The following is a 26,357-nucleotide window of genomic DNA, read 5'->3' on the forward strand; positions in this document are numbered from 1 at the left end:
GCTATTATTATAATTATAATTACAGATAGGGCAAATGGCCGTGGTGCCAGCCCATAGTCACACGGATGGTCAACCCAGGATTTGAACTCAACATTCGACTTCAGAGCCCTGTCTCTAAGCACTAAGTCACATGCTTCACAGCGTTTTTATGATATTTAAGTTAGTTTAGTACATTTAAAGTTGTAGCCAGTGTTTACTAGGTAGAAACTCTTCAGTAAATGTTCATTATTACCATAGAGATTGTCAGCCCTATCAGACTTAATGACCTTTTTATAACCAACAATTTGCATTCCATTTCTTTGCTATTCTTTAAATGAAATTCGTAGGTAATGTAACCTACATAAACACATAATTAAAGAAATCAATATAATGTACAATCGTAATGTAAAGGAGAAATAAAAATAATTTATAGTAAAATAAGTATTTCAAAGTGTAAATGCTTGGGCAGCTTACACTAGAAGACAGTATAGTAGTAAGATACTTATGTCTACTTATAATGAATATTTGGCTTTAAAAAAACAGCAATTTCATATCAGAAGTACTTGAAAAAAAGTAGGTGTGGTGGATGCTAGAATTTAAAACTGTTAGAAGTTTGAGCCGTCTTACTTGTACATGGTCTTGTCATAGTCCTATGTGAATGGCTAAAGGTGCATTCAGAAATAGTACGGTGCATATGTTATGTGGAACTGCCCTTTCCTTTGCAGTACATCTTGCATCCTTGTAGTCCATTTGCTAAATGACAGTAATGTCCTTTTGTCATTGTTGACAATGAAAAATGTTTCCGTTAGGGCACCCACCCCTAGGGGGCGATGTTAGCACCTTTGCGAGCACTACGTTAACAAACTTACTAAGCATTTGAGTGAAGAGTTGCCTTGAAAAGTCCATAGACTTAGCGTTTGACATCTTGGAACGTATGGTCTTTTTTTTTTTTTTTTTTTTGCTAATTATACATAATTATACGTTGTACACAGTAACATCAGCTCCTCCAGTTATACAAAGTTCTTGTGTACATTTTCGGGAAAGAGAATAAAGGAATGTGATCCTTAAAAAACGAGGAATATAGGAAGACACCTAAAGTAAAACTTTAATTATTTTTTAAACTTTTTTTTATTGAGTAAAACTTTAATTTTAACTGAAATTGATGTAGGAACCTGCTGATAATGTATAGCAAATCAACTTGCTTATAAAATAAATTAGAAATTGTTTTACCAGTGTTTGACCTGGGGTAGCATGCCATATTTATGGTTCATAAAGTAAGTTGACTACTTTTTTAAAAAGTAAATAAATGATACAAGTATTGTTATTGCAGAATGATTGAGAAATACAGAAAATTATAAACGTGGAAATAAAAAACCATGATGGCAAGTAATGTGAAAAATTTATTGATGTTTTCTTCTAGTATTTACTTTATGAATATTTATTTTTTTCTAAATTGAGAGAGAGATATAATTTATTTTCTGGCTATATTTTTATTTTATATTATCATTATTTTAAAAATCTGCATTCAGTTTCGTGGACTAGATAGTACATTTTAAAATGGCACAAAATTCTCAGAGTTATATATGTGATGTTATTGCCTGCTCTTCACCTAACATTGTATTATCTTTTTCTGTCACACAGTATTCTTAAAAAGGGTAATTCTCAATGACTGCAATATTAATTCCTGGAACAGATATAACATGCTTTAAATAAACATTGCCTTGTGGGATATTTAGGTTGTTTCTACATTTTTGATATGAATACATTTCCATTTGAAATGGCTGTAATAAATTTTGATCTACAATAGTTTCCTTCAGATAGATCCCTGAATGTGTGATTCTAAATCAAAAACAGCATTGCTTTTATGGGACTTTTGAAATGTATTGTTAAATTATGTTCTCAAAAGATTGAGCCAGTTTAAATTACCACAGCAGGTATATGGGTTTGCTCACCAAATTGAATTTTTTGTTTGTCTAGTGGCCAATTTTATAAACTAAAAATAGCATCTCATTTTAGTGTATAATTCTGCTACTGAAGATCAGCATTTTTAATGTACTGGCCATTTGTAATTTTTCTGTAAATTTGTCTTTTGTCCATTTTTTATTAATCTGTACTATATTTTAGTAATCATAACTTGTGTCTTATTAACAGTGTTTTCCCCAGAGTTTAAAACTTTAGTTCTTTATGATATTTTTGACATATAGAAGAAGTTTTAAAGTTTTTAAAACATACCAATTTAGTGTCATTTTTCAAACCTGTATCATCTTTTTTCTTTTCATCTGTCTCATTTCTACTAATTGTTCAAGGCCCATTCACTTTTCACTTTCTCTGAGGAGGCTTCTCTTGAATGCTCCAATTTAATGGGTATTAGATATTATACTTATTGTCTATCCTTTTGATTTAGTGCATGATCTAATATATGTACATTTTTTTTTCCCATTTGGCTCTCTAACAAGATTGTAAGTTCTCTGAGAACAGAGCTCATAGGTCTTCTATAGCATTTACCTTGGGACTTTGTGTACTAGAGGTATTGAATAAATGAATTTTGATAATAAAATGACATTACATAATTAGTACAAACTAATTGGCAAGTAAACTCAGTACAAACATTGGCAAGAATTTCCTCTTATATTATCTCCCTGGATCACAAACAAGTGAAGTAGATAGGGTAGGGATTTTCACTTCCATTTTTGTGGGTAGTTGATAGGTATTTTCATTATGAATATGAGAAAGAGTATGAGAAAGTAGCTTAACTCTTCTTTTTTAAAAACCAGATAAAAGAACAAACTCTTTTGTAGTAGAAGTATGTCATAATACTATGGTATTGCACTCATGAATATGAAATAAACTATTAATATTCATGCCTAGTTCTGAGAATTTATTTTTGTTTCTTTTGCAGTGCCATACAAATTACATTCCCGTCTGTGGATCAAATGGGGACACTTATCAAAATGAATGCTTTCTCAGAAGGGCTGCTTGTAAGCACCAGAAAGAGATAACAGTAGTAGCTAGAGGACCATGCTACTCTGGTATGTGTGATACTCTTTTGAAGAAATGTTGGAAGTGGTTCCGCTGTATTTTCTAAAAGGCCGTTTTCAGTCAGAGGTGTATTCCCCAAACTACTGTATGAATTGGTGGTGATTATGTGGGGAGTGGGGAGGTCTTTTTGTTCACCCCCATTTCATGTTGCTTTTTAACTCCAGGTGGTCTTGTACTGACTTCATTACTTCTTAGTGCGTTTTTAATGCCTAATGCCTTTTTTGGTGGAGACGTCATGTATCTTTTGCCTTATGGTTTGAACATTGGACAGAATAAGGTTAGGGATGGGAAATGCTATGGTATCAGTTTTGTTGCTTTTTATCCTGGGAGGTGGGGAAGGGGTGGGGACTCTCCCTAGAAATTCATTAGTGTTACGTGTCTCTTTTTATATCTTCTCTTTTCTGTCCGCAACCCGTATTACCTACCTCCCCCTGGTTATTTGTATTTATTTCCTTCTCTTGTCTTTCCTAAATTGGTAGTGGTTAATCGGGAGGCATTAACATTAGTTTCTTACTCACGTTTGCATTTAGGGGCCGGAATGCAAGCTGAGGTATTGTAATAGAATTATTGTGTGAAGGTTAGCAGTAAAGGTGGAGACTAATGATTACTTCATTTCCTTTCTTTTCCTATATGTTACAGTACTGTATTCGGAATTTTTATTGGGGCTCCATTACATAAGCATGATTGCTTGATTGTCCATGTGGTTGATCTCAAACTGTAGTTTCACTAATAACATATGACCCAGAGCCCCTACTCTGAATTGTGTGGTTGGTCTTTCTGGTGTGGCTGGCCCCACCCTAAGATCTGATGTGGTCAGCACCTCTCCTAAACATCAATTGCCTTCCAGAAGCTGAGGGCAAAGGCCAGACCTCTCTTTGGACAAGGCCAAATTATTTTCCATACTCTAAATAATTAGGTGCATGGTATCATTATTGCATTCTCAGGCCAGTGGACTGTTGTTTGATATGGTCCTTAAATACTTCTCTAAGTACATTGTGTTTCACAGACTTGATTTGGAAACTAAAAAGAATATGGAGTTATTTACAATCCCAAATTAATTATGCATCATTTATGAGGAGTCTGTGTTTAAGACACCAACTGCTTTGATACGCAGTGAATGTTAAACATTAGGAAGCAGAGTGGTAGGTTGGAAAGAGCACTGCACTAGGGTAAAAAGACCTGACTGTAAAGTAACTCCAGCTCTTATTTACTGTGTGACCTTGGGCAAGTCACTTAACTGCTCTGAGCCCTAATTACATACCTAAATTGTTAAATGGATATCATCTCCTGGGGTTGTTGAGTGAGGACTGAATTAGCTAAGCTATGAGGTGCTGTATTGATCTTGTTATTTGCTGGGTGGAGCCAGTGTTGTTCATGTCATTTGGTCTGGTATTAGTCCTGTACCCTGTGCTGGAAGTAACATTCTCTCTTGCTCATTTGAAAACTCCTTTCTTATGCTTTGAGGTTGAACTTAAGCCTTTTCTCGTGGCACAGTTTGTTCACACTTTGAGCATAGCTCTATGTATATTACATACTGATTTCATTTATCTGACATGTCTGCCTTCAGTCAGATCTCAGGAAGGTACTTTGCCCCGCCTAGGAAGGTAAATCATAATCTCAGGGTTGGGATGGGGGATGGTGTGTGTCCAGTGAAAATATGATCTACAAGAGGAACTCAGCCTCATTATCAGAGTAGTCACAATATTTAATTTATTTCAGAATTTTAAAAGACCCTTAAGGAAAGTGTGAGATATTATACTTAGTAAAATTGGATGTGAGTTGAAAAAGAGGTTGGGAATGAGTATCTCATGCACTGGGACTGTCTTATTTATCAGTTTATTCCTATCACTGACCGTGTTGTCTGGCACATATTATGTATCCAGTCAGTGTATGTGGACTAGAAGGAAAAAGGAGTTTTCCTAAGTTTGGTCATAACAATTTAAAATTGAGTTCCCTTCTTCCTTGTCTTTTTTCCTGCTCTTTTACTCTTTCTTTTCCTCTTACTTAGAGAAGATGTAATTTTTTTTATGGTTGATCAATCAAAATTGAACACAGTTTAAGACTTAGTATAAAATCTCATGAAGATTTGCAGTGGGTGGTGCTACATAAAATACATATTCTTGTGGTTCCTCCTGTTCTACTGTGTTTGGGAATTTATTGTCTGCAGGAGATTGAAGGGAAGGGAACGTTACTGTTTAGGGTGACTCTCATTCTAGAAAACTATTTGAAGAACTGGTACGGGTTCTCTAGGAAATCATCCTCCCTACGAGGTGCTGGATAAAGTGTCAAGTTCATCATTTGCCATCTCAGCTTTTTTGCTGCTCCATGCTGTTGATACTACAGTGTTACCCTCTTTTCAACATGCTCTGTGCTAGATGTTGGTTCTTTTAGGATTATAAAATAAATATTCTAAATTAATTACACTTTAGACTGGCTTCTTGCTGGTAACTTTAAGGGGGAGGCTCTTTAATTTCACTAGTAAGTTTCACACCTACACCTTGGTGAGATTCCTTGTTGTTAGGTTTCCTAGAGGAAGTTAATTTCATCAGTAATATGAAAATGTCTAAATCTTGGGGCTTATCATACCTTTTGGCTTTTGGCCTTTAACCACAGATTTCATTAAGAAGGTTTTTGAAGCAAGACCCAAAGCTCTTTTCCTGTTTCTAATAAAAGTAGTTTATTAATTATTCCTCTCAAGCTTTAACATAATTAAAAATTTCTTCTACCTTTTAAATGAGTTGATTAAAATTATTTCTATTTAGCCATTTACTTTACAATATTTTTATTTTACAATATTTACAATTCTTCTACTCTGTGCAAGGCACCTGGATTTTCCTGAATGGGCTGCAAAGATATATGAGGCATAGATGATTATGTGTCCAAGGAATTTATATGCAGAGAAAGGTACGAAATAGGTATATAAGAATAAACTGTTAAATATCAAGAAAAATGAAAAGAGGGCTTCATGAGAATGGATCTCAAGATTTGATTTTGGAGAAGAAATTATACTATTTGATAAGATGAAATTTCAGGAAAAGTGTTCATGTTCATTCTTTGTTTTTCTTCTCAGATAATGGCTCTGGATCTGGAGAGGGAGGTAAGTTCCAAGCACCCTTTAAAAGGTTTGTTTTTCTTTCAGTTTTTTAGGTAGACACCCAAAATAGCAAGTTTGGAAAATTACCAAAGAGGCATGTTAGGTTTGTGTACTTTCCTTATAATGCCTTCTCTCCTGATTGACACCTCCTGAGAAAGGTGTGCTTTCCCAACCAGACTGGAAATCCCTTGAGTAAACCTAGATTGGCCCCAGAACTGATCTCCTTGCCTGGTTTGAGATGATTAGGATAGGATCCACTTTAGTTGAGACCCAGAAATGTAAGGTCCCCTAAATGTGGGGTGTGAGCTGAGTTGGGGGCTGGTAGTGTGTGCTGTGTGTTGTGCTGGATCATAGGCAACCCACACCCTTCTGCATCCTGGGTGTTTTTGGCTGTGCTACATGGCAGAGTAGAAAAGGGCAAGTCCTTTGTAAAGAGAGCCCTTTCCTTTTTAAAATTTAGAGATAGTTTTTTTTAAACTCTGGAATTGCCTGTTACGTAGTTATAAAGGTAGGTGTGAAATTGATGTGATGAAAAGGTGGTGGTTAGACTTTGTTGTGTTTGATCACTTATCTGCCAACCAGCATTGCACAGGCTATTTCTGTAGGGTAATCACTGGACTATATTGCAAATTTATTGCTCATGTTTCCCCCCCCCCTCTAATTTAATGTTATAGTAATTCTTTTAAAGATTTATCAAGACCTACCATATTATTCCATTGTACATAGACTAAGGGATTATTCTGGTAGCCGCAGTGCTTGTTTTTTCACAGAATATGTTGTACTCGGTGTTGACAGCGTTTTTGGACTCAAGCATTGATAGATTTTTGGAACTGATTGTTTTCAAGAGCTTGGGTACATTTTCCCCAGGGATAGGATAATGGCTGCTGAAAACATGAAGCATATCTGGAGAGGATCCCAACTTGTGGTTGAAATTTTAATTTTTCTTTTTAAACAGAAGAGGAAGGGTCAGGGGTAGAAGTTCACAGAAAACACTCCAAGTGTGGACCTTGCAAATACAAAGCTGAGTGTGATGAAGATGCAGAAAATGTTGGGTGAGTTGATGGAGGGAAAGGGATAAACTTACTGGGAGGTTAATCATCAGCATTATATTATAGAAAGGTGTCATTTAACCTGCTTCTGTGTATTTTGTGTGTGCCTTTTATTTTAATGCTAATCTGTTGGCTTTTAAGTTGGTATAATACTATAGCTATTTAAGTGAGTTTAAGTGTTTTAGAACAAAGCCATTTACAGTTTTTTTGGTTTTATCTCTGCCTTTTTTTCATTGATAGTTTTATATATTTTATACCAGATGCTAATTTTACTTATCAGAAATACTCTTACTCGGAATTATCTTACTGTTGTATTTTCAGCTGGTATCAATAATAAACACTTTTTCTTGCATTTTTATACACAAGCTTTTCAGAGATATCAATGTCTTAAAAAAATCCAAAACTTTCAAAATTTTAAATATAGTAAGTAAATATTACATAGTAAGTAAAAAGTATATTATGGAAGTGTCATCTGCAGAGACTGACATTATATTGTTTTATTTTCTCACTCATATTCAGCCTTCACTAAGTGGGTTTTGTAGCTGGACAGCATTGTCTGTCCAATTTGCAGAGCACTCCGGTTGTTTGGTGGAGTAGTAACAATATAGACATTGTCAACGCATTCGTGTTTGTTTCTTCCTTTCACCAGGTTCCTGTTTATTCCCAGTCTCACCCTTCTTTCATTTCCCTGTGGTGCTTGCCTTCTGCTTAGTTGATTCCAAAAGCTTTAGTGCTGTCTTCAGGGGCTTATGTAGCACAAATGGGTCTTCTTCATTTCCTCCATGTCCCCTTAGTGCATATTTTCAAGCACTTTTTTAAAAATAGAGATTTCCACTCTCTTTCTTACTCATAACATATTTGCCCTATGTATTTTCCAGTCTCATGTTTTATTTAGCCCTTACATGCATATTTGAGCCTTTCACTGAACCATGAGAATATGATTTAATTAACATTAATGCCCAAAGTGAGTTTTACAAATTAGGATCACCATGTTTTCAGAATTTTGGTACAGAATCAGCTTTTTGTCTGGCACTTAGTAAAATTAAGTGTCTGATGATTTGCTTCAAAGTAGGTGAGAATTGGCAAAAGACAAGTTCAGTAAAAAGTGAATTCAGCAGAACCCAAGTTTGCTGTTTCTGCATTTTGGTCACTTGGATTGATATGTGTCCATCTAGTTCAAACAGAGTGGTTTGATTTGGAATAACATGTTTCCAGAGTAGATTCTGGTCTGTAGAATGTGAGAGAAATGATAGCAATGTGAACTTGCAGAGAGACCAGGTAGATGTTATTCTGTCTTCTTGCTTTGTACCAATGATATGTTGTGATGAAGCGCGCGCGCGTGTGTGTGTGTTTCTGTAGAGATTTAGTTCTTTTCATTGTTTTTTCTTAGGACTGTTCTATCATAGTGTTCAGAGTCAAAACAGCTGTCAATGATTGACCTGGTCTGTTGATCTGTTGTTATTCCTTTGGTAGTACCTCTGTTCAGTCCTATTTTATACATTTCCTTGCTATCATTTTTCATCCCTTATCTGAGGGAGAGAGAGAGAGATCTTTTGCTTGGAAGTAGAATGGATTCCATCTAGTTTCAGAGGTGGTCCAGTATGACATCTACATGGTAAACTGTACATTCTTCTACGTACACCTCCTCATGATACAATATGTAGCCTGTGCCCAATCAGAGCAACTCTGTTGTATATATTAAATTAATTTTGTGTGTGTCTGTTTGAGAGCTTATAACTGTTCTTGCAGACACAGGCTGTAAGCTTAAGGAATGGGGGCATAATAGACCAGGGAAGGACTTACCAGTAGTAAGGAGCATGCAGGCTGAGGAGCCTCCCAAGGAGCACATAGACCAGGACAGGCAGCCAAGTCCAGGCCAGGACATTGACTCAGTAATAGGAAAACATTAAGGAAGCATTGGCACCTTTACTTGGAAGATAAGTGCATATACACATAGTAATAATACATAGTAAGTAAAAGAAAATGCTATGAAATAATACTTAACCTTTATGAAAAGTAATGTACTCTCATATTTTCTATCCCATTTTCTTAACAAATGCTGGTAGTGGCCCACTAAATTGATTTCATAATCCACTAGTGATTACGAGCAAGTTTGAAAAATATTACTCTGTAATGTAACTATAATAGATATTTTATTTCATATTATATTTCTAGGTATGGGTATTCATTTTTCATTTTAAAATATTTTACCTTTTCTCATTTTGAAATGCCTTTCCTGTCAGAGGAAATGCTATATAACCTACCTGGTTTCCAAAGGGCAGCTAAAATTTTTCTTTTTAAAATATTTCTTTTTTTCTTGCTAATAGTTTTTTAAAAATCTGGCAAATTGGGGGAGGGGATAAATGGTACAATGTAAGTTAATTTTCTGCTACTAAGAGAAGTGCTGATTTTTTATTTAGCCATTTAAATGTGTTGCAGAAAAATGTGTTACAGCTCAGTTGGGACAGTAACCTGGATCTGGGCGAGAGACCAAGCAGCACTCGGAGAGTTGGAGAACTCAGGTTTATTACGCCAGCGAGCCCAGAGGAGTTAACACTCCAAGCTCTGGATCCTGTCTGTAGGTTTACACAGGCCTTTATAGGCTGTCAGTTTTACACTTTGCAACATCATATGCAAATAAAGTATAACAGAAGTTGACCAACTAGGAACAAGGTTTGTAGAAAATAGACCAATCAGGAGTGAGAGAAACAACCAATCACGAGTGAGGGGAATGGACCAATCAGGAGTGAGAGAAATATCTAATCAGGAGTGAGCTCCATGCAAATGAAGTACTGCAAATGGGCCAATCAGAAGTTAGGGAAGTGGACCACTCAAAAGTGAAGGAAATAACCAATCAGAAGTGAGCTCAGGGAACCAATAGAATTTTAGGGGTAAGTAAGCTGTTTCAGAGGCAAAAGTGAGATAGAGCCTCTGGGCCAGGGAACCAGATGGTGCTGGCAGGAGAGTAGTGGCCCTGCTTGGGGGTCCTGCTGGTCTTTTTATGGGGCTTCCAGCCTCAAATGGAAATTTATTTAAATATGTTGTCTTCTTAAACAGTATACAGAACGTATTTTAACATATTCTTAAAGTCGCACATTGTACAGTGTGTTACAGTTTTCAAACATTGTTATATAAATTATTTTTTCAGCTCTTTATGCCTGTCTGTCTGGTGAGTAGGGCAAGTAAGTATAATCCTGATTTTACAGGTGAAGCTGTGTTTAGAAGAGGCTGAGTGGCTTGTGATTAAGCAACAGAACCAGAACACAGGTCTCATGACAAGGGATTTATCCATCGTATTGTGCACACTTGAGTGTAATGCTGTGATGTTCTCAGAGGCCACTGATGTTCTCTGTGGTGGTTATTTCACCCCTACACTTAAATATCCATTCTGCTTTGTGTTTTGGGTTGTTACATCTGTTTTTTAAAAATGTTTTTTCTTCTGTGTTAGGCTCTTAGCTGCTGCTTCTGGGTGCTGTCAGTGTCCCTTGTCAATGAGCCAGACTGTAGATGACTACAATTTATTAATTTGCTTCTCTGCTTCCCTGGAATGGGAAACAATATGCTTGTAGGAACTGTAGCTAATGTAGGAATAAATTCTAAATGTAAAAAGACTAAGTAAGTTCTTCTAAGTGAAGTCCATTAACTTCACATAGTGCATGTATTTTGTCTTGTCTGCTTGGTGGCTATTTTGATTTATTTATGATTTAAATTATTTTTGCTTCTGAGAGGCACATAGGTGAGGATTCTGTATTCCATTGTGACTGTTGTGAAATAGTGGATGGACTTTCTGCTTAAGTGTTACAACTTGGAAACAGTACCTGCTTCACAGTGAATTATATTTATTTTTAGGGGGGAGGTATTTGGTTTATTTATTTTTAGAGGAGGTACTGGGAATTGAACCCAGGAGCTCATGCATGCAGAGCATATGCTCTACCACTGAAGCTATACATCCCCCACCCCCGGAAATTGTATTACTTAAACCATATATTCTTAGCAACCACACCCCCTCTTTACCTAATCAGTATTTCTAATCTGCGCAAGGCTGAGATTATCAGTAAAGATAGCCCTCAGCTTTTGTCCAGACAGTGGGGCCAGATAGTCATAGAACTCCTTCACCCAGCTAGCTAGACCTTTTATATTCTTGACCTAAATCCCTGCCATGAATGGTTTGAGGAGTCTGTAAAATCACCTGGCATAATTTCAATACAAATTAGTTATAAAAATCCTCCAATTATTCATTTGAACTTTGTTTGCCATGTGATTTATGGAAATTGTTCCTGCTCCCCTGCCTCTTTGATGTCAGTCTCTTTGGAGATGCTGTTCCCTTTTTCCCCCTGAGTGATATAAGCTCTGAGTTGCTGAGAGAAAGAACCATGTAGGTGTGCAGTATGACAGGCAATGCTGAGAAGCAGTTAATCCACCTGCTGGACATCTTTGTCATCTGTGGTACCATATTCCATTTGGACACAATTGCTGGCCACTGTTAACAATCTGATAAGCCTCTCCCTAGGAACATGCAAAGAAATCTTTTTCCTTGTTTAAACAGAGTAATGCACTGCATCTGGGTCCTCCATTACGTCCTCCTTTCTGGAAGCTGCATATGCTTTTTAAAAGAATAAGCAATGTACTTTCCTACCATTATCTACTCTTGACCTCTTACTTCCTCCTAATCAGAGATGATGTTAATTTTCATCATTTAACATTGCTTGACTCTGGATATTTAGAATATAACACTTTTAAAATGATTTAAATTTAATAAATTTTTATCATGGCCCCTTAGATTATAATGGAAAAATAATTGTATGCTATCTCTTTTCCTCTGCTAACAGGGAATAAACACTATTAAACATTATTTTATACAAAGTATAACCCAGATGTTAACAATGACAGGCTCCTTTGTCCAGAAATACCTTCCTGTAGTTTTATACAACTGCCAGTTAGTTTCTTTTGAGAGGTTAGACTGTTACCCTTTGATAATTTGCCTCTATTATTCTCTCTGCCTGGGGTCCCATCACCATTTACCAGCTTGTTTAGTTCCTATTCATCCTTCTAGACTTGGATGAAGCATGACTTTAGCGCCTCTTCCCAGCAGCCTCCCTTTCTCTTTCTGCTGTCCCTGTGAGTTAGGTGTCCAACTCTGTGTTCCTCCTGGTACTTGTGAAACAACCTCTGCATAGCACTAACTGTTGGGATCACTAACAGGTTGTGGGTTCCCTGAGTGCAGGGACTTCGTCTTACTAATTTCTATATTGGATGAACTTGCCGTAAGAATGGGTATCTTAGGGTCCCTCTGTAGGTCTTGTTCAACTCTTGGCAGTTCCCACAAGGGCTTACTTACTTAGAGCTGCATACAGGGTCGATGTGAGGATTTAGCATTTGTGAGAAAAGACTAGTATTATTGTAAAGAACTTGCTGTAGGTGAATTGTTGCAGGCTTTGTTAGGCGTTTGTTAAATCTGAATAATATCACATGAATTAGTTTAAACCAGTGTTTTCCTAACTGCCAAATAAAACTTAACCATATGGAGAAGGAATGACACTTTCTGTGTACTGTGAGGAGAAAGGAAGAGACAAGGGGATATATATTTTGCAATAATAATACCTTTCAGATGTACATAGTATTTGATGGTTTCAAAGGGCTTTTTACAAAAGCTTATTTGATTCTGTCACCAGTGTTTGAGGTATTAGCCCTATGATCAAAGACTCAAGAGTTGTGATTTGCTAAAATCATAGAGCTAAATTAGAGAAGTCATTGAATTTATTCATTTATTTATATATGTATGCATTCATGCCTTTGAAATTCACAGTGTCAGAAATTCAGAAGCTTTAAAAGGCTTTACAGGAAAAGGTCTGTTTCCCACCCCTGTTCCACAGCTACACAGTTGTCTGCACCAGAGACAGTCACTGATCTGTTTCTTATTTAATCTCCCAGAGATATTTTTCGCTTGTACAAGCTAGTATGTACACGTATTCTCTTCCTTTCCTTTTTTTAAACTAATGGCAGCATGCTCTAACTTCTGCTCTACTCTTTATTTAAAACTTTTTTTTGTAAAATGTACATTTTGCATACAGATGTGTTTAAAACATACACATGCAATTTAGAGAATACTTCACCTGGGTACCTAACACCTAGGGTACAAAATAGACTATTGCCAAATTAATGGTACCGAGTGTTGACCTAACCGGCAACATTAGCTGAAGGGTTGCAGGAAAAGACCCATAAAACAGTCTTCAGGTCAGAGTCTGGCTTTAGTCTTCCTGGAGAGTTTATAAGATTCCCTTCTGAGGAAGCCAGTAGGCAAGACCATGAGTGAGTCATGGGGAACATCATAGCGGTCACAGCTGAGACGTCTGGCTGGACTCTAGTGTCACCAGGTACGGATGGGTGACTGGTAGAAATGCGGTCAGAGAGTGGACTGCTCTGTGTTCTCTACTTCTAGTCCCACTGTAGCTGACCTCCAGCTCTAAGAAGTATGGCAGTTAGGTGAGTGTGCTTTGGTTTGGGCAGTTGATTTGGAAGGGAGAGTGGGAACTTCATCAAGGCAAGTACAGATAAGAATCGGGACCAAGCTTACCTGGACATCCTGTCCTCTGTCTAATAAGAGGGCGCAGTGGCACTAGGCATCTTGGTAACGGCAGCCAGCAACACATCTGTCCACAGAATGAAACTATTTCAGTATGAGATCATTGCCCTCTTAATAAAGCTGTCATCCTGGGGTCTTCCTTCAGTGTTGTGTCTTTCCCGACAACAATCAGTTCTCCAGTTCTCCTACACCAACTGGGTATTCTCCAATTTAATTCTCCAGTTCTGATATGCTCTACTTGGAGTTAGAATAGACCCCACAAGTTAGAGGTTCAGACCCTCAAATTGTACCCCCTTTAGACACCAGCTGCCAGTGAGGTCTCCTGCAATTTCTGCTCAACAAACTACTAATTTGGAGGTTCCTACGACCTCCCATAAGGTTCTATAATTTGCTAAAATGACTCACAGAATTAAGGAAGGAGCCATGAGTCATCTCATTAGCATAAAGAAGACTTTTATCACTCAAAGATCTAAGGGTTTTAGGAGCTCTGCCAGGAATAGGGGACAAAGATGCTTGTTATACCACAAGCATCAGCCTAGAAATTCCTTTATGTCTCTCTTATACAGGGTACTCTGTTTCTTTGTGTATATATATATATATTTTTTTGCCTTTAACTTCTTGGTTTTACTCTCATTTTAGTGTATCTTTCAGGAGCTTCTTGAGAAAGGGTACAAGATTAGATCGTATGTTTAACATGTTTTTATCCTACACCTAGTATTTGATTTATAACGTGGTGAGTGCATAATTCTAGGTGGGAGATGATTTTCCTTCAAAACTGTAAAAGCATTGCTCTGTTGTCCTGTAGCTTCCAGGTGAAGTCTGAAGCCATTCTGATTCCTGGTCTTTTGTATATGATTTGTTTTCTCTTTCTTGAAGTAAGTAGAATGTTCTTTTGGTCCCCAGTATAATGAAATTTCAGTGTTACACTCTTTCCTAGAAACTTACTGACTTCTGATTTGAGAAGTTTTCTTCAGTTAGTTCTTTGCTGATTTACTTTCCTCTCTTTTCTGTTTCTGGCACTTCTGTTATTTGGATGTTGGACATTCTAGACTAGTCCTTTAATTTTCTTTTCTCTCCTGTTTTCTATTTTAAAAAATGTTTGCTATGCTTTCTGAGAGATTTCTTGAGCATTATCTTCCAAGTCTTTTTTTGAGTTTGTCATTTCTCCTGTACTTTTTAATTTCTAAGTGCTCATTTTAATTCTCATAGTGCTTCCTTTTTACAACATCTTATTTTTATTTTATGATTGCAGTATCTTTTTCTGCCTGTGCATTACTAGTTGGTAATCTATCTACTATAAGGATGAGATTTTCTTTTACTCACTTTTATTCAATGAGGTATAATCTGTTACTTTATTTTTATGTGGATATATGGCCTTATAAAATGAATTAGGAAGTATTTTTTCTATTCTTTAGATGATTTTGTGTAAGAATAAAATTATCTGTTTATTGAGTGATGGAATTAATGTGCTTGCGAATTCTCTTTTTAAAAAAAAACCCCTGGATCTGATGCTATCTTCGAAGGACATTTAAAAAAACTGATTTAATTTCTTTAATGATTATAGTACCATTTAGGTTCTGTTTCTTTTTGGTCAAATTTAATAGTTCATTTTTTTTTAAGTTATTCATTTCACCTAAGGTTTCAAACTTGCAGACGTAAAATTACAATAAACTTTTATTATCTTTTAAACCATGATTTGTGGTTTTTTTCAGTCCTGATATTGTTTTCTCTCTTTTTCTCTCATCCTGCTTTGCTGATTTGAAAGTCTTTTCAAAGAACCAAGTTTCAGTTTTATTGATGTTCTCTGTTGTAACTTTGTTCTCTGTTTCTGCCGAGATGTATTTATATATCTATATCCATATCCATGTCATCTGTATTTTTCCCTTTTTTGTTTTCATTGGATTTATTTCATTGCTCTTTTTCTAATTTCTTAAATGGATGCTTAGTGATTTAATTTTTGGCTATTCTTTTAGGATTTGAGACAAAACTTGAAGGAGGTGGATGTTAGAGTGAAAAGTGTTTGGGGAAGAGGGAAGCCCTGAGTCAAGAGTGGCCCTGGTGTGTTTGAGAGAAAAGCAGGGCCAATTTAGTGAAAAGATTTTCATCATATCAATGTGGAGAACAACCACTTACCTCCTTCCATTCGTCTCTTTCCCCGCTGAGATGTCTGTTTTATGTGACAGCTGTGACGAGTAGAGAGAACACCATCCCAGTCGCTTGTTAGGTTTGTGATCTTGGGCTCTTTAACTTCTTTCATGTTCAGCGTCCCTGTTCATAATTTGTCATCAGGATTAAAGACGCAGATGTGACTATACCTGCACAGTAGTTGCTGAGTAAATGGTTGTTAAATGTTTTGAATTTGGCATATTTGCTGAAGCGATTTCTTTCCACTTCTGTGCACTCTCCTGTGTGGGCATCCTGCCCTCTACAAATACCTGTAATCGTTGTAATCAGTAGTATCACTGGCCTTTAGGGTCTGTTACAGTCCTCCTTTGCTGACTGTTTCACTGAGCTGGACATTCCTTGAGATGGTCGTTTCATTTTCTTTCCTCACGTGCTACTGAAAACAGTTGCTCTCATGTTTTCTGATCTTAAACACAGTGATACCATCCCATTGAGGAGCACTGACTCTCCCTACGCTCAGTGAATGCAGTTCCTACTGAGCTGCAATGCCCTCTGCTGGGTCACTCGTTTCTCCTTATGAGATTGGTGTGGTATCTTGCCTTTGACGCTGGGCCTTTTCTCATTCCTGAAACTGTTCTATGATAACACTCTTATATTAGCCACCATTTCTATTTTACTGCCACCCCAGTTTTGCCCACTTTTATCCCTTAAACCTTGAGTTGGCAAAGTTTTTCTATAAAGGGTCAGATGGTAGATATTTTGCACTTGGAGAGCCACATATGATCTTTGTCACGTATTCTTGTTTTTTCCTCCCCCTCCTACCCCTTTAAAAATGTAAAAGCCATTTTTGACTTGTTAGTAAATATTCTTAAGAATTTTAAATGTTTTCCTGGTGCCTTAATTTAAATTATGAAATAGAGCACACATTCAAAAGTTTGTGAAAACTTAACACGTTTGGTTTAATGCACAAAAATGAAACAAACTATGACTCCAAGTCAAGAAATTGGGTATTGTCAATGCTTTCAAGCTGCCCACCATGACCCTCCCCAACCGCATTTTTCTTTGATCAACCCACTCTACTGCATTTTGTGGAAATCATTCCTTTGCTTTCTTTATAATAGTTTTATCACATGATACATGTCTTAATAATTATTATTTGGCTTTTGATTGATTTTGAGTTTTGTTTAAGTGGAATCACACTGTATGTACCTTCTTTTGCTCAGCATTATGTTTTTGAGATTTATTCATGTTAAGCCACATAGCTCCTTATGGAATTCAGTTGCTCGACACATCCTTTTACAGGCCGTTTTACAACTGATGGACATTTGGATTCTTTCGATCTCATGAATAATGCTCTGTGAACATTCTTAGCATGTCTTTTGGTGTGCATGTGTAAGAGATTTTCAAGGGCTTTACTCAGTAGTGAAATTATTGGGCATGTGTAAGTCCAGCTTTTCCTGGTAATAATGCCAGTTTTCTAAAGTGGTTATACCAGTAAGTTCTCCCTCTAGCAGAGGATAAGAGTTCCCTTTGCTCCTCATCTTTACCAACACTTGGTATTGTTCTCTTAATTTTTGTCTATTTAGTGAATGTGATGGTGTCTCCTTGTGGTTTATGTTTTCTTGATTATCGAACAGGTTGAACAGCTTTTCACATATATTCTTATCTGCTTCCAAGTCTTTTCAAATTAATTTTTGTGTGTATTCTGGATACTGATTATTTGTTGGTTACATAGGCTGTAGTAATTTTTTGGTTTGTAGATTCTTTTTTATGCTCTTTGTGAGATTTTCTTTATTTCAGTGTTAACATTTGTTAGCCTTCTTATATTTGATCTTCTAAGTGTTTTGTAGTTTGCCTTTCACATTTAGGTCTTTAATTCACCAGGAATTAAGGAAATCTTTAAACATACAGAAAATGAGAAGAAACAAAAGAGGGCCCCTCCCCATATACCCATCACTCAGTTTTAGTTAGTGTAAAAAAAAATCCAACTTTGTTTTGTCTTTTCTTCTCTCCACCTTTTTTTAGGGGAAATATTTTGAAGCAAATCCCAGCTTCATGTTTTTTCATCTGTAGATATTTCAGTTTTATTGATATTTTATCTGCTTGATACATGAGTTATAGAGAGACGCATGTTAAAATCTACTATGGTGGACTTGGCTGTTTCTCATTGTGGTTTTTATCAATTTTAGCTTTATAAATTTTGAGACTATTTAAAAATATTTAGAATTATTATATCTTGCTGGTGAGTAAAAGTTTTTATTATAAGGAACCTTCTTTCTTTCTCATAATCTATTTTGCCCCGAAGCCTCTTATGTCTGATATATACAGGTATGTAGCCGTACTAGGTTTCTTCTATTCCAGGTACAGTGTATCTCTCCCTATCCTTGTATTTTGATAAAATACACATAATAAAATTAAACATTTTAACGATTTTTAAGTGTACTGTTCAGTGGTATTAAATAGTTTCATAATGTTGTGCTACCACCACCACCATCCACCTGCAAAACTCTTTTAATCTTATGAAGCTGAAACTGTACCTATTAAACAGTGACTCCCCACTCCCTCTCCCCCAGGCCCTGTCAACTACCCATGTCATTAACCATAAGGTTAACATGGACCTTATAAGCAGCATATAGCTGGCTTTTGTATTTTATCCAGCCTAACTCTGTTTTTTAACTAGAAAATTTAATTCACTTAAATATATTATAATTACTGATATATTTTGGTTTTTGTTATCTTATTTTGTACTTTTGTCTTGCCTTTCCTTTGCTTCTTCCTTTCTTGCATTCTTTTGGATTTTTTTTTCCTGTGTTAGTTTCAGTGTTATGGATGCTCCTTTTGGTGGTAGTCTTAGGAATTTTAACATGCGTGTTCAACTTATCACAGTCAAAGGTTCATTAATATCTCTGTTTTTCTTAGAACACTGATTTCAGTTCTTCCTGATTTGTATGCTATCATTATAATATTTTAATTTACTGTTTTAAATAAACTTAGCAGCACACAGCATTGTTGTCAGTAGTTTGTTACCGTTACTTACATATTTATACTTTTGTTCTTCTTTTGTGTTTGCATCTCAGATCTTCCTTATACGATCACTTTTTCTACTGCCTTTATAATTTCCTTGACTGACAGCTAGCAGTTGACAAACTCTCTAAATTTTTACTTCTTCCTAATTACTTCTATTTCACACCTGCTCATGAAAGATATTTCTTTTTATATAGAATACTATTTTATCTCAGCACATTGCAGGTATTATTTCACTGTCTTTTGGCTATAAATAAACAGTTCAGCTTCAGTATTGCTTTTGAAGACACCTGTCTTCTTGCTTCTTTGAAGGTAATCTTTCTCTTCTTTCTGGCTGCTTTTAAAATATTTTTTGTTGTTGTTACAAAAATTGCACTGTGATGTATTTTGCTGTCAAGATTCCTTTTTAATAATCCTCTTTAGAAATTATTAGGCTTCTTGCATATTTAGATTGGTATCTTTTTTCAGTCTTAAGATTGAGAAATTTCCCTTGCCTCATTCTTTTAAATCCTTCTGAAACTCCAGTCAGATTTTTATTAAATCTTGTGATTCTGTCTTCCACATCTCTTAATTAATCTTTTTTTTTTGTATGTTCTTTCTCTTTGACTCTACTATGGTCTGGGTGATTGTTTCTGACCTGTATTCCAGTTCACGAATTCACCTTTAGTTTATCTAAATCTTCCTGTTAAATTTTTTATTTCTAGTAATACATTCTTTATTTATTAGAAGTTCTCTTTGGTCCTTTTTCACTTGGTTTGCTCTGCCCGTAGTGTTGTATTTCCTTGTCTGTTGTGGGTCTGGGAGTGAGCGAGCGTGTATGTGATTGCTTGTTTTTCTCAGAATTGTATCTTGGGAAATGTTTGAGGTCTAGGATGATCAAGTTGGGCTTCTCCAGAGAGGGTCGCATTTACTTTTGTTAGTTGCCTAGGGCCCCTTCTACTCCTTGACTCTTAAAATAAATTAAGGACTTGAGGTTTTTCTGAACACTCAAGTAGTGTTTTAAGTTGTAATTACCCATGTGAGGGCTGGCTTGTGGTTTTGAATTCTCAGGGGAGATGTTTTTCTTCCCACTCTTCATTGCCATGGCTCAGGACAGATTTTTTTTTTTTTTTCTCCTTTAAACAGTCCCCTTGGAATATGGCAACTCATTTCTACTTTACTCTCATACTTTTTTCCAGGGTCTTCAGACTCCCCACCTTAGGTAGATCAGTATTCTTTGCCTTCTTTTCCCAGAGGCCTGCAAAGCCAGAAAGTTGAGAATTGAATTTATTACCTAATTTAGCAAATGCCTTTAAGGTGAAAATCAGCTTCAGTAAATGTAATCGACCTTTCTTTATTCCTGTCTTCATTTAACTTTTGTTCTGCATATCCCTTGCTTTCTTGACAACTTACAAATACATTTGAGAATGTTTTAAAATATTTTATCCAGTATTTTTGTTTTTGTTGTTTTCAGTGGGAGGATTAGTACAAGTTCTGAGTCCACCATGTTGTTGGAAATGGGAGAGTCTATGTTTTTTATTTTTATGTTCCCAATTAGATTTTACTTTCCTTGAGAGGAGTGGCCATGTGTTGAACTTCCTTGACCTTCTCTGTAATGCATTCTCAGTGTTCAGTGGACTTCAGTTATCCAGGTGGATGTGCAGCTCGGAAGCACTTTTGAGGGGCTTCTGTCTGGCATGTTTCATATGTATTATGTTTTTAATCTTCCTAATTATTTGGTAAGGTTAGGTATATTATCATCTCTGTTTTACAGATCGTTAAACTCAGACTTGGAGAGTATGGACACAAATCTAATTATTAGTTGGGCTAGGATTTAGATTCATGACTTTTGACTCATAGTTCTGTGTGCTTTCTCTATCATGTTGCTTTTTAATTCGTACTGTTGACATTTGACATCTCTTGATTGTTGTCTCCAGATATGAAAATTCTGGAGAAACCAGTGGGTTAATAATATCTGGTTGAAATTATCTCTAAATTCTCACTTGAAAAAGAAATTGTTAGCCAAACATTCACTTTGCTTAAGTTTTTAATCAGTGAGTTAAAGCAGTGTATTGACTTCTGTTACAGAAAGCACACAAAAAAGAAAGAATTGCTTACAGATTACTGTGTATAAGATAAAGAAGCTATAAGGATATATTGTACAGCATAGGGAAGATAGCCATTTTGTAATAACTTTAAGTGGAGTATAGTCTATAAAAATATTGAATCACTATGTTCTAAACCTGCAACTAATAGAATATTGTAAATCAGTTATACTTCAGTTAAAAAAGTTAAAGAGTAAAAACAAGCAAAAATTGCTCTTTTTTGCTGTTGCAGCATTGTGAAATAGTTTTGTTGTGAAATATTGGTAATTTTTGGTTTTTTTCGCCAGGTGTGTATGTAATATAGATTGCAGTGGATACAGTTTTAATCCTGTGTGTGCTTCTGATGGGAGTTCCTATAACAATCCCTGTTTTGTTCGAGAGGCATCTTGTATAAAACAAGAACAAATTGATATAAGGCATCTTGGTCATTGCACAGGTAACATTCATTCTACTTATCTAGAGACCTGTCTTTAATATCACATGTCTTTAGTCTTATTTGTACATTTTGGTGGTGTTTCAGATATGTAAAATGAGGAATCTTTGATGCTGTACTTTTTCATTACTATGTATATTTTTTAATTTTTATTTTTTATGGGTATGCAATGTTTATTTTCTTTTCTTATTGAAGTGTAGTCAGTTACAATGTGTCAACTTCTCATATACAGCATAATGTCCCAGTCATGCACATATATATGTATACACACACACACACACACACAGTCATCTTCTTATTCTTTTCATATATTTTAGAATTTCTTCTGTTACTAATTTAGCTTTTTTTCATTTATTTTCATTATCTCAAGATACAAATGGTGTTTCTTTGTTGTTTATTTAATTACTAAGTTGATCTATAGATATATTTATAGTTCTTAAAGGGTGTCTCAAATTTGTAATGATTATAGTTATTTAAGAATTGGTCAACTTATTTTAATTACAGTAAAACTGTAAGTATTGCCATGTATTTCTTCATCTTTTTTTCTAGAGTATAATAATTTACTTTTCACATTCTCTGTAGTTTATGCCCCTGCATGTAATGTACTGTTAGAGATTTTGGCATGGAGTTAAGGAATGTAAGGAAAAGTTACTACCATCAGCTTAAAATTCTTTTTCCCCTTCTTGCTTTTTGTCATAGTTTAGAAGCCATGATACCAACTAAAAATGAATTTTTGTTTTCTAACTCTAATAGAAATACTGAGTCACTAAAGGAGAGGTTTTCAACCTTTTTTCCTAGTAATACACAATAAGCCTGGATAATGTATCATTTCATAGTCACAAACAAGGGCCAGATACATTTTCATGGACTAGGATTGTGCATCTTTCCTGTTTACTAGGCCTAACCCTATTCCTTCTAATCCCCTCTCCTATTTTGGACTTACTAAAAGGATGTGTCTTTATCTGAGCTAAGGGAAAAAAGTTGTGAACCAGAGTTTGGTGTTTTATACTGATAACAAGCTATTTGTGAAATATTGAACAACTGATGGCAGTATCTGTGGTCTAAGCTACCATAGGATGCCCAAGAAGCTTGTCAGAAGATTTTTAGGTGGGAGTTGGTGTGTAATGGTAAAAGAAACTGTTTGCTGATAGGGACCTCTTGTAGGTGGACAGTCCACTTAGCTTTGATCTTGAAGAAGTAATGTGGTTTGTTTTCTTTCATGGAGTGGCATTTACAGCCTAATGTTGAAAAGGTAACTTAGAGAAAGAATATCTTTTCTGGGGGGAGGGTATAGCTTAAGTGGTAGAGCGAAGGCTTACCATGCGCAAGGTCCTGGGTTCAATCCCCAGTAATTCCTCTAAAAAGAAAGAAACCTAATTACTCCCTGCCAAAAAAAAAAAAGAATATCTTTTCTGAGGAACTGGTGCGTGGTTGAATGGTACTACCTGGAATGTCAAATTCAGAATAGTGGGTCAAGCTTGAGGATTTTGTTAATTGAAACCATGCCAATTTAGAATCCTTTGGAGTCCTTAAGTTTTATCTTGATTCCCATTTACACTTAACTATACCTTCCCTACCCCTCCCTGTGTACTGGGAAGCTGAAGCTTGTGCTTCCCAACAGGTATTTTATGGTTTATGTACAGTCGTCCCAGTCCTAATACAATTCACCAGTCAGGGGGTCATTGTTATAGTAAATTTTGTCTGTTAACACAATTGAGAGTCCACATTTGTCTTAATCTGGTGTATTTCCAGGGAAACAGTGGTGGGAGAAGGTAAATCTTGAGACCATTGTCTCTTGGAGAAAGGGCTAATCCTTTCTCTTCAGGGTATGTGTTATTCCAGTTTGCTCGGGGAAGGCTTTTTAAGAAGATGATATTTGAGCTGAGCCTGAATGAAATCAGACTGTTCATCATGCAAAGTGCGTATGTATCTGGGGTGCCTTGAGGCCTGAGATAGAAGTGGCAGCATAGATGAAGCAAATGGTGGAAAATGGGAGCAGGATAAGTGGAAAAAGAGTTGGTGAGGACATTTGGAATATTTAGTAGTTTCATGGTGTGAGTTAAACATCATATGTCTCTTTTTTTGTTGTTTTTGAGGGGAGGTAATTAGGTTTTTATTTATTTATTTTAATGGAGGTACTGGGGATTGAATCCAGAACCTCATGCATGCTAAGCACATGCTCTACCATTGAGCTATACCCTCCCCCCCTTATAGGTCTCTTAATATGAAAACTATTTTCTCTTACAGACACAGATGACACTAGTCTGTTGGGAAAGAAAGATGATGGACTGCAGTATCGACCAGATGTGAAAGGTACTGAATCACGGTTTCCCAAACTTTGGTCAAGTACTGAAATATGGTTACTAGCTCACCTTAATAGTTTTATTTCCATTGTAACGACCTTTCCAGCTTTGCTCTCTGTAGCAATATACATTATGCAATTGATTATTAGTAATAATACCAACTGAAATAGTTAATGTGCATCTCAGTTTACAGAGTACTCTCACAAATTTTTTAATTGAAATTTTTATTGAGATAATTGTAATTCAAATGCAATTGTAAGAAATTATACAGAAAGGTCTCTTATATTTGCTCTTAATCCTCTTTACTTCTCTAGCATCTACTGTTAACACTTGCCCCCTGTGCATGTGTCTTTGAACTTTGTTCTCTCTTCTTGGAACTCTTCTTTGCCTAAAACTCATCCTTCCAGTCTCAGCTTAGAAGTCATTTCCTTTTGGGAAGTGTCCCTGGACCCTTAAATCTAGATTAGGGGTGTGTCTTACATACTCCTCTATCCAGACACTTAACCTACTCGAAGTATAATTGTCTGTCTTACTTATCTGTATTTCCCTCTAGGCTATGAGTTCTGCGAGGACAGGAGATTGTATCCATCACATTCACTTTCGTATTCCTAACACTTAGCAGAATGTCTGGCACATACGTAGGCGATTCACACTTGTCAATAGAGTGGATGTGGCTCAAAGAAGCTGTAGGATTTATCTGTACAAAGACTTACATGTAATAAAGGTCAGGGTGGAGATTAGATTCTAGGTCCCTTACCCTCAAGTCCAGTGCTCTTTTACCTCTCATTTCCATATCTGTTATTTCATTTGATTCTTACAACTATGAGGAGTAAGGACCAGTGGGAACATTGAGGCTCAGTGAGGTTATACCTAGTGAACCAAAGCGGGTCTTAGTCTGGGAGTCCTAGACCAGGGCTTCTGGGTAATTGCTTTTCTGCACATGCATCTTCTGACCGTTCGTTTGGTTATACTAATGGACAGTTTTTCTTAGATGCATGATCTATCATTTATGCCTGATTTCTAAATATGTAAAATGAGAATAACAGTACTGATCACATAGAGTGGCATAAAAATTAAATGAGATAATATAAAAGTATTTAACAGTAGTATCTGAAATACTCATAAGTGCTCAATAAATGATAGTTGTTATTACCATCTAATAATTTATTTCTGTCACTTGAATCATATTAAACTTGAATCAGTTATATCCCATGAGCCCCTGAAATACCAGTTTGCTATGTTGATCCAAAGAGCTGTATTTAAAATAGACAATCTCTGTATTCCCATAGGAGACATAATAGATCGGTGCCAGTTTTAGTCTTTATACTGATAGTACATGACCAGAATAGGAAGGATATTTTTTAGTAGTTTGAAGCTCCTACTTAAGGCAATTTGGGGAATTGCATATACATAAAATATCTGTCTGCTTTTGAAAAAATTACAGGGATAATTTAGTGGCCTTAGCCACTTTTGAGATAACTGAACATTCTTTACACATGAGTAACTCAAGTGAAATTATCATAATCAGTAGATATAACTATTAAGTGCCTATTTTGTACTGGTCATTTTATCAGACACTATTGGTAGAAAGATATCTAAGACATGACATCCATCTTTGAAGGGCTTGTGATACAATGAGAAATGAATATAAACCTACTTCTAACAAAGCAAAAATTGGTTATTGTCATAAATGTAGTGTGGTTAAAAAGTGCATTGAGAACTCATAAAAGAAGAGATTACTGTTTGGTGGGGGTTAGTGAAGACCCGAGGAACTCATGGAAGAGGTGGAATTTGAGCTGAACCTTGAAAGATGGTTAGGATTTTAACAGAGGTCAGAAGGGTATTTAAAGAGCATGGAAGAACATGCAGAGAGGTGTGGATACAAACATTATGATAGAATGTACTGAGAATGGTAAAGAATCCTTTTTTTGGCTGGAGAGTAGGAGGCTTAAGAGGTAGAAGGTAGGTAGCTTGAAAGGTAGCTTGGGGCCAGACTGTGTACTGACCTGATGGCTGTGTTGTCCTAGAGAATTTAAACTTCACTGGTGGGCAGTGGGGAATCATTATATATTTGAAAAAGGCAGGGCCACGAAGTTAACCAGTTGAATGCATGATACCTGGCAGGAATTGTGCTTTTATGTGCATTGGACTGGAGACAGGGAGATCAGTTAAGTAACGCAAAGGGAATCGACTCCTGCTTAGATATGAGGAATAGACAGTTCAAACTCAGATGACTTGGATGATGAATTCTGTTTACAGAACTGAGGATGTTGGGAGGGGAAAGGTGTTTATGGGTAAGGGAAGGGAAGAGATGATGGTGGAGGTGATTAATTTTATTTTGAAGTTTGAATTGCTCGTGGTACTCACCCAGGTCACTTTGCTCAGTCCTTGAATATGGAGGTGATAACTGAAGTCATGAGAATGAGAGAGAGAGATTATAGGGCTGCATTGTCTAGTACCGTAGCCACTGGCCACATGTGGCTATTTAAATTTACATTAACTTAAATGAAATAAAATTAAAAGTTTGTTTCTCAGTAATAACTAGCCCTATTTCAGGTATTCAGTAGCCACATGTGACCTGTGGATACCATGTTGGACAGCACAGATACAGAATGGATCATGAGTTGCAGAAAGTTCCATTGAAC

The 26,357-nt window shown here is 36.1% G+C and overlaps 1 protein-coding gene across 1 annotated transcript in view; it reads left to right on the top strand.

Moving 5' to 3' along the window:
* The window catches only part of TMEFF1 (transmembrane protein with EGF like and two follistatin like domains 1), a 71,701-nt gene that overhangs the window by 22,872 nt on the left and 22,472 nt on the right, over positions 1–26,357 (top strand). The window contains exons 3-7 of the mRNA XM_031450109.2: positions 2,879–3,008; positions 6,089–6,115; positions 7,068–7,164; positions 21,264–21,412; positions 23,657–23,722. Coding sequence (XP_031305969.2) covers positions 2,879–3,008; positions 6,089–6,115; positions 7,068–7,164; positions 21,264–21,412; positions 23,657–23,722 — 469 coding nt within the window. The remainder of the gene's footprint in view (positions 1–2,878; positions 3,009–6,088; positions 6,116–7,067; positions 7,165–21,263; positions 21,413–23,656; positions 23,723–26,357) is intronic.

The sequence above is a fragment of the Camelus dromedarius genome, chromosome 10 (assembly GCF_036321535.1).
Source record: "Camelus dromedarius isolate mCamDro1 chromosome 10, mCamDro1.pat, whole genome shotgun sequence".
NCBI classification, from domain to species: Eukaryota; Metazoa; Chordata; class Mammalia; order Artiodactyla; family Camelidae; genus Camelus; species Camelus dromedarius.